General features: G+C 55.7%; 1 protein-coding gene across 1 annotated transcript; it reads left to right on the forward strand.

Moving 5' to 3' along the window:
* Positions 1 to 1,612: 1,612 nt before the first annotated feature.
* Positions 1,613 to 3,619, forward strand: C2CD4D (C2 calcium dependent domain containing 4D). The gene has a single exon (XM_015457206.4). The coding sequence runs from the start codon at positions 2,448 to 2,450 to the stop codon at positions 3,507 to 3,509; it is 1,062 nt and encodes a 353-aa protein (XP_015312692.3). The 5' UTR covers positions 1,613 to 2,447; the 3' UTR covers positions 3,510 to 3,619.
* The last annotated feature ends 5,251 nt before the right edge of the window (positions 3,620 to 8,870 follow it).

Raw genomic sequence — 8,870 nt, forward strand, 5'->3', positions numbered from 1 at the left:
AAGCCATGAATACTGCAGCGCTCCAAGAAGACTGACCTCCCCAGAAACAATACCAGGGCTGAGCTGAGTCAGGAGCCACAGGAATGGAAGGTCTGGAGGTCGCCAAGGATCTCCACAAAATAAACATTTGCTTTGTTAAAATCTTCAAGTGACAAAATAATCATTGCATTCACTGGTTTCATTTTGTTTGCTGCATTTCACAATTTGTCTTACTGTTGTTTGCATGTTTATTGTCTGTCTCTCCCCTTAGACAGCTCTCTATTCTATGTATCCCCCTAGCACAGTGCATGGTACATTTTAGGCACTTCAGTGAATGGATGAACAAATTAATTCAAGTATAATTTTGCTTACTACTTCACTCATCAAATACATCCTGATTGAGTACCTGCTTTGCACTAAGCACTGTTTTTACGATTCTTAGTCTAGTAAGACAGGTAGGCATTAAACAAATAACCACATAAACTGAGGGGTAAGAACTGTAATCAATGCCATAAAGGAAAAGTATGAGGTACTATGAAAGCGTACAGCAGGTGCCCCTAATTTAGATGGGAGGGTGTCAATGAGGGCTTCCAGAGCTGAAGGATGAAGGGGAAGAGTGGTCCTAGGAGAGGAACTAGGCTTGCTTCCTTTTGGAGACTGAAGGATGGTAGGTGTGCCTAGAGTGCAACTGATGGTCTCATCCTGTCCGTGGTGGCCTGTGCTTCCTAAGAGCTGCCAGGGATGGAGGGCATAGGCCAGCTTGATCCTGACTGTTGGATACAGCTTTATCTTCATTGTTTCTAAGTCCAGAAATCCTGAGTCTGGTAAGTCCAGAAATCCTGAGTCTGATCACTTTTCCTTCAGCCAGAATAATTCAGAAAACTATTAACCAGAATAATGCAGAGAACTGATCACTGCAAGTCACTCTGCCTCGGAGCTATTGGAATGGCTCCAGAATAGGGCACTGGGGGTCAAGGCAGGATTTCAACAAGGAGGGTTTTACAGAAGACAGACTTCACCTGCGAGGGCTGGGGTGGGAACCGAGCACCAAAGAAGACGAGTGGCCACTGTCCACTGATGGCCGTCTCCCTCTTCTCTGTAGCCCTCCCCCACTCCTAAGCAGCCCAACTTCAGCAGAGGAGGCCTGGGCACAGGAATGGATTGTTGCTAGAAACCTGGCTTCAGCTGGAGGAAGTCAGAAGGCCGGGCTGATGGCCGCGCAGACAGAGCTGTGTTTATCCAGGAAAAGAGGTAGGACGTAGGCAGCGGAGGCCCCTGCCAGCTCCTCCCAGAAGGACTGCGCTGGGGGAGCAAGCTGCAGAGAAAGCTGCTCCCCTCTGGCTCTGAAAGTGTCAGAGCCTGAGGCCAGAACCCAGAGGCGACCCACAGGTGAGGCCAGCACTCCGGGCGCGCGACGGAGAGGGTCGCAAGTTCGGATCCCAGGGCAGAGGGTCGGAACGCGGTGCTCTTGGTGGCTCCGCGCAGGGGTGAGGCGAGCGCGTGGTGGCGGAGCCTTCCAGAGACCGCTCTGGGGGTGGCAGAGAATCAATGCTGCCTTTGTGCTCGGTGGTTTCCGAGGGAGAAAAGGAATGGAGAGTGGGAGGGGCGACCCAACGGCCCGGTCCCGCCCTTTAGACGCGGGATGCGGTAGGGCTGCGAGGCGCGGGAGCTGGAGGGTCAGGGCTACCGAGGGGTGGGATTCTGTGCCCCCGGGAGGTGCGTCTCCTTGGACCAGCCCTGGGTGTCCTGAGGTCAGCAGCCAGGTGTGTCCCCTGGCTGCCAGGAGCAGAAGTGAGTCCTCTTCTGGCTTGGAGTGACTCGAGGAGGGGAGGGAGGAGCCAGAGGAGACAGGTGGGGCTAGGACTGAGGGATGGCTCAGGCCAGAGAAGCTTGCGCCGGGGCAGCCTGGCAAAGGGAGGAAGTCCCGAGGGGCGCCAGACTGAATCCCAGGGGAAAACCCAATTCTTCGAAATGGACGGGGGAGAAGGGGAACCCGCCGAGGGCAAGGTGTCCCTTCCAGGGGGTTTGGGATCTGGGTCCTTTTGGTATAATGCGGTTATTATCCTATTTGTCCTAATAGTACCCTAGGGTTCTAGTGGGTACTATATGGGCCCTCAAACTCTAAGGTGAATGGGGCATCTTTAGTACCAGTGAGGGAAGCTGTGTACTTGGTGACGGAGGCCCATATCTGAATATGTGACTGACTGGCCCTTGGCTCCCTCCATTTCTCCTCACCCCCCCAGACTTCGCCGCCCTTTCTTTTCCTGCTCAAATAGGGGTCCGCGCTCCCAGTGGGTCCGGAGACCCGAGCGCGGTAGCTGATCGCCCGGTCTACGCCAGCATCACTCACCTCTGACTCCTCTTCGCTACTCGCCCAGCCCCGCTCCGCCGAGCACTCCAGTCTGAGACTTGGGATTTGGACCCTCTCGGCCCTACGGAATTCGTAATTCTATTACCCTACCCACCGCATGTGGCTCTTGGAAAAAGCTGGCTATAAGGTGGGGGCCGCGGAGCCTGCGGCCCGTTGGGCGCCCTCCGGCCTGTTCTCCAAGCGTCGCGCCCCGGGCCCGCCCACGAGCGCCTGCCCCAACGTCCTCACCCCGGATCGCATCCCGCAGTTCTTCATCCCGCCTCGGCTCCCGGACCCGGGTGGCGCAGAGCCCGCGACCAGGCGGGACGTGACGGGGCGCGGCCTCCCCGCGGCCTGCTCGCTGCCTCACCTGGCGGGCCGCGAAGGCTGGGCCTTCCTGCCCGAGAGCCCGCACACGCGCCGGCGCGAGTCCCTGTTCCACGCGCCGCCACCCGCCCCGGCCGGGGGACTCCCCACGGCGCAGTCCCGGCTGCACGTCTCCGCCCCGGACCTGCGCCTCTGCCGGGCCCCCGACAGCGACACGGCCTCGTCGCCGGACTCGTCGCCCTTCGGCTCCCCGCGGCTGGGCCTGGGCCGGCGCCGGGTGTCCAGGCCACACTCGCTGTCCCCAGAAAAGGCGAGCTCGGCCGATACCAGCCCGCACCCGCAGCGCCGCGCCGGGCCGCCCACGCCGCCGCTCTTCCACCTGGACTTCCTGTGCTGCCAGCTGCGGCCCACGCGCGAGAGCGTGCTGCGCCTGGGGCCCCGTGGCGGGCAGCTGCGGCTCTCCACCGAATACCAGGCCGGGCCCGGGCGGCTGCGGCTGCGCCTGGTGAGCGCCGAGGGCCTGCCCCGGCCGCGGTCCCGCCCCGGGAGCGGCGGCGGCGGCTGCTGCGTGGTGCTGAGACTGCGGCCCCGTGTCCGGCCGCGGGAGCAGCAGAGCCGCGTGGTCAAGTGCAGTGCCAACCCCATCTTCAACGAGGATTTCTTTTTCGACGGGCTCGGCCCACGGGACCTGGCCGCCCGCAGCCTGAGGGCCAAAGTGCTAGACAGGGGCGCGGGACTTCGCAGGGATGTGCTGCTGGGGGAGTGCGAAACGCCCCTCATTGCGCTGCTGCCCCCGCTGGGTGGGGGACTAGGTCTCGGGTCCTCCCTGGCGCCCACCCATCTCAGCCTGTAGACTGAGCCCCTGGCTTCCTCAAGACGTCTCCATTGTGTCTGCAGTCCACATTCTTTCCACCCTGCCCGGCTTGTATTTATTTTTGCTAATAAAATGTCCGCTTGTCCCTAGCCAGATCTTTCCCCTTACTGGCACCTTACACGCTCGGGCGTAGAGCCTGCCCATCTTCCCTCTGTCCCGGCCATACGCGGGGGGAAGATGCTCATTCAGACGGTGGGTGCGAGTAGAGCAGACCTTAAGCGGTGGTTCTCAAACTTGAAGAAACATCAGAATAACCAGACATCAGAAATCCTGGAAGAGCTTGTTAAATATGCAGGGTCCTGGGATCCATCCCCATGAGATGCTCCTTCAGTAGATCTGGGCCAAGTAGGTCCTAAGGTCCCCGTCCAACAAGGCCCCCCAACTATCAGGGAGCCGTTCAATCAGAGTCACTCTGACAGAAACCAACACAAGCCACCTTCCACTTGGGGGTCCCTTGAGGCTGCACAGAGGAAATTAACACTCCCCTCCTGTGCCCCTCTAAAACCCACATCTGTCCTGAAGACAGATTAAATTTCTGGGCCTTGGGAGTGAGTCAGGGGATGTCAGATGAATACACAGTGCCCTTTAGTCTTCCTTCTTCCCTCTTCCACACCTGTGCCTCCCTTGAGGGGTAGGGCAAGTCTGGAGCCAAGAACCAGAGAGCTGCTTGGGTACCAAATGAATGAGATATAATGTCCCAGGGATTGAAAGCGGGGAGGAGGGGTACTACCAAAGTGTGAGAACTGTTCTCAGGAATGCCAGAAGAGGCTCCTCCAGCCAGAAAGAGGTGGGGTTGAGGGGAGGTGAATAATTGTAGGTCACATCGTGTTTACCTCTACCTGAATGTCCCTGACGTCAGCAGTGACCTTCTTCTCTCTCCCTCCACCTTCCCAGGAGCCGGTTCCTCTGGACGCAGGCCAGGCTTGAAGGAGGGAGGGAGGAAGGGAGGTAGGCACTAGGCTAACCCAACTTCTTTCTCCCTCTCCCTTGGGCCCTTTCTCATTTTTCTTGGTGCCAGCTGTGGCCTGCACCAGGGCTAAGCTTTCTGGATCTGACAAAACCTCAGCACCTGGACATGTTAAATTCCAGCACAACACACACACACACACACACACACACACACACACGCACACACACACACACACACACACAGAGCTTCATTTAGACAGCTCTCCAGTTCCTTCTCCCTTCCTCCATCAGGTCCCCACCACCCAGCCCTAGGCCAGAGAACTCTTGCTGCAGGTGTCCACCAGGTGGTGGCATTGACCAAACAATCCTAAGTGCTAACTACTACACGTGGATTATAACCACGTGAGGAACTGTTCTAACAATTAAGTCAAGCCGTTTATTCCTCCCAGCACCTCCTATAAGGGTGTAAAGACTATTGTTATCTAATGTGACCTTGGGCCTCACATAACTAGTAAAGGGAAGAACTAGGACTCACATAGCTAGTAAAGGGAAGAATTCAGGGAGTCTGACTCCAGAGTCTGGACTCTTAATCACTTCACGATAATACCCTCAACTGCCAGCTGCAAGGGGCCTCCTTCCCTAAGATGGTAACACTGCAATGGTTTCGTACCCTGCCGGTTTAAAATCCCACGTTTGAATTCTGGGAAGTCCACCTATAGATTTAGGTCTACCCCTAGTACTGGATTTCTATTTCAGCCCCCAAATTCTCCTGTAACAACCCTTGGTGAGAAACTGGATTTGATGCCCATTTGGAAGTATCTGGAAAGAAAGTTAGAGGCCGTAGAACCTTCATTCATGCATTCCTTCAACAAATACTTCAGGAGGGTCCATCAGGTGGCAGGCATTGGATACAGCAGTGATTAAAACAGACATGGGGATCAGAAAAGTGACAAAATAAGCCATTAAAACGTAAAGAATGCTACTTGGTGATATGTTACAGAGAAAAATAAAGCAAGATAGGGAATAGAAAAGAGGGGTCAGATAAAGAGAAGGGAAGATTATAGGGACAGAAAGAGGGAGGGAGGAGAGGAAACTATTTTTTTTTTAACCACGGTACTTTGGACCAGGTCCTGAACTTTGTCTGTGTTATCTCAGTTAGTCATCACAACCCTCTGCAGAATAGGTATTATTATTCCCCTTTTTTTTGGGTGGTAGGGGACGGAGTCTCACCCTGTTGCCCAGGCTGGAGTGCAGTGGCGCAATCTCAGCTCACTGCAACCTCCACCTCCCGGGTTCAAGTGATTCTCCTGCCTCAGCCTCCCGAGCAACTGCGACTACAGGCGCACGCCACAACGCCCAGCTAATTTTATGTATCTCTAGTAGAGACGGGGTTTCACACTGTTAGCCAGGATGGTCTCCATCTCCTGATCCGGTCCTGTGATCTCGGTCTCGGTCTCATGATCTGCCTGCCTCGGCCTCCCAAAGTGCTGGGATTACAGGCGTGAGCCACCGCATCACAACCACTCAGGAGAGTAGCTATTATTATTCCCACTTTACAAAGAAAGAAATGGATCAGATAGGTTAAGTAAGCTTGCCTGGGGATCAGCCCTGGCTGGAGGGAAGAGTTCTGACCGTGACTCCACCCAGACACCCCCACTGCCACCCCAACTGCTTAGGGGAGGTTGTGAGGAAATCCAAGGCCACTCCTCCCAGGAACAGTTCACTCAGCTTTCACAGCCCTGAGGCTCTGTGATGGGGGCCCCAGCATTGCTGGAGGAATATCCTGGGTAGCTAAAGTACAGAAACATGACAGTGAGGTGGACGGAGGGATGTGTGCAAAATAAGGTCCTAAGAACCCCTCCAGTGTGCAAATTGCTCTGGCCCCAAAGCACTTCTATGAATGCTAGTCAGAGGCTAGGTGTGGTGGCTCACGACTGTAATCCTAACACTCTGATAAGTGGATAAATGTGGGAGGCTGAGGCAGACCGATTACCTGAGCTCAGGAGTTTGAGACCAGCCTGGGCAACATGGTGAAACCCCATCTCTACAAAAAATACAAAAATTAGCTGCATGGGCGGCATGCACCTGTAGTCCCAGCTACTTTGGGAGGCTGAGGCAGGAGGACCACTTGAACCCAGGAGGTCAAGGCTACAGTAAGCTGAGATCATGCCACTGCACTCCAGCCTGGGTGACAAAGTGAGACCCTGTCTAAAAAAAAAAAAAAAAAAAAAAAAATTCCACTAGTTAGGATAGGTACTATTGCCCCATTTTTACTGATGTGGTAGCTGAGGGCTGAGATTTCCCTCAGGACCCACAGCTAGTAAATGGCAGACCACCTTCTTACAAGTGGTTCTGCTCTGGCATTTAAACCCTTCTTGCCTCCTCCAAGCCTGTGTGACTATAAATGTTAATTGGTAGAGGAGAGGTACAAGCAGGGTCACTGTGGAAAGTTCAAGGCCAAGAGCTAGGGTCAAACTCCCACAGTTCCCTCCACCCACAGTGGCCTTTGTGACAAGAAAGGGGCGGGGTGGGGACTGTGAGATCTGGAGGCTACCAAAGTTTATAGAGCCTGGGCTGTCCTTTTTTTTTTAATGGTTGAGGCACAACCCATCCCTGAGTCACTCCAATGAGTTGAGGCATCCCCAGGCATGGACCCCCCTAGAACCCAAAGAAAAGTGGTCCCTAATCACTGGATCAGGCATCCCAAGGAGAGGGCCCTCCAAGGATGGGGCTGGGGAAGTGTGTGCCACTGCAGACTACCTGGGCTCCACATATTTTCCACCTTGACCCCCAGGCCCTCCCTGAAAGGGCAGACTTGTGCTGAGCTTTAAGTGGTTTCTGTGGTTTGGGGGTGGGGAGGAAGGGAAAGAGATGTTGGGGAGTGCTCCCCAGTTCCAAGCCACCACCACCACCTCCCATCCCTTCCAGAGTGTTTGCCCCCAGCATGGTGATTTCCCCAATAAGGGGACTGGGCACGTGGGGATGAAAAGATTCTCTGATCCCTATCAGCCCCTTCCTTACATAAGATTGTATTTGAAGAGGAGATGACCACTGCCCTGCTTTGAAAGGACCGATTCCTCCAGACAAGGGACTGTGATTGCAGTAAGAGGGAGAAAGTTTAGGCAAGAAGGGGAACTGCCCAAAAGGATAACCAAGGGAGCTTCTTGCCCTGGGGAGAAAAAAAACTCAAGCTATCCATGCTTAAGGCAGGGGAGAGGTAGAGAATGCCTAGGAAGCATGTGACACTCTTAGGCCAAGAGGCCAGGACTCTGTCTTCTCAGTCTCCAGTCACTTCCTCCCCACCCTACACAGCAGCACAAAGCGGCACAACCGGGGGAGGCAGCTGTGCCTGCAGTGTCTAGGGATGCCCTGTGTCCATCTGTAAGCATTCTACGTGACCTCCACTCTGTGCTTGCGATTGGTGGGTAGTAGGAGAGGTAGTCAGGAAGGGCCCCTGGAGACCCAGAGTCAAGAGGAAGAGAGGCCTAAAAAGGAGAAAAGATAGAGAGGGGAGAGCTGGAGAAGAGCCATAGACAGGCAGGAGCTGGCAAGGAGAGACAGAGAGATGGGGGATAACTGAGGAGTTCTGGGCAGGAGGGGAGCAGAACTGCATCTTCCCTACACTCCCACCCCCGACATGCTGCTGGCTCCTCCTGTCAGCTGGAAGGTGCTGGGTGTGGGGGGGTGCTGGGTGGGGGATGCCAGGTGGGGGGGTTGTTGGGTGGGAGGTGCTGGGTGGGGGGTGCTGGGTGGGGGATGCTGCCTGGGGAGTGCTGGGTGGGGAGTGCTGGGTGGGGGGTGCTGGGTGGGGGTTGCTGGGTGGGGGTTGCTGGGTGGGGGGTGCTGGGTGGGGAGTGCTGGGTGGGGGGTGCTGCGTGGGGGATACTGCGTGGGGAGTGCTGGGTGGGGAGTGCTGGGTGGGGTTGCTGGGTGGGGGAGTGCTGGGTGGGGGAGTGCTGGGTGGGGGGTGCTGGGTGGGGGCTGCTACAAGGCACTTGACCTCTCACTCCAAACCTGCCCAAGGGGCAGAGCCCCCAGACCAACATCCTGTTCTGTGCAGAGACTCATACATGGATGCGTGCGCCCACATTTACCAAAAGAACACAGGGATAATCAGAGCCTCAGAGGCATAGACACACACCCTCAGACTCCCAGTGCAGAAGGTCCCCAAAACTTCCCCTCCTCTTTCTCACTACTCATCCACTGTCAGTGACCTTAGCAGTTGAAAAGTCCTTCTCCACTTCTACCTTTATCCCTCAATCTGCAGCCATGGGGAGACTCTGGAAGCTACCTAAGAACAGAGGTGCTGATGGTAGCAGAGTGTGAAGCTCCAGGGTTGGGCAGGAGTGGAGGATGGCGAGAAGACAAGGCAGAAAAGGGAAGGGACAGCTGCCTGCCCTCTCCATGCCAGGTGCCACGTGCACCAGATGG

The sequence above is a fragment of the Macaca fascicularis genome, chromosome 1 (assembly GCF_037993035.2).
Source record: "Macaca fascicularis isolate 582-1 chromosome 1, T2T-MFA8v1.1".
NCBI lineage: Eukaryota > Metazoa > Chordata > Mammalia > Primates > Cercopithecidae > Macaca > Macaca fascicularis.

Excerpts from the sequence above, each read along its gene's own strand:
- C2CD4D (XM_015457206.4), top strand. The coding sequence starts at position 2,448 with ATGTGGCTCTTGGAAAAAGCTGGCTATAAGGTGGGGGCCGCGGAGCCT.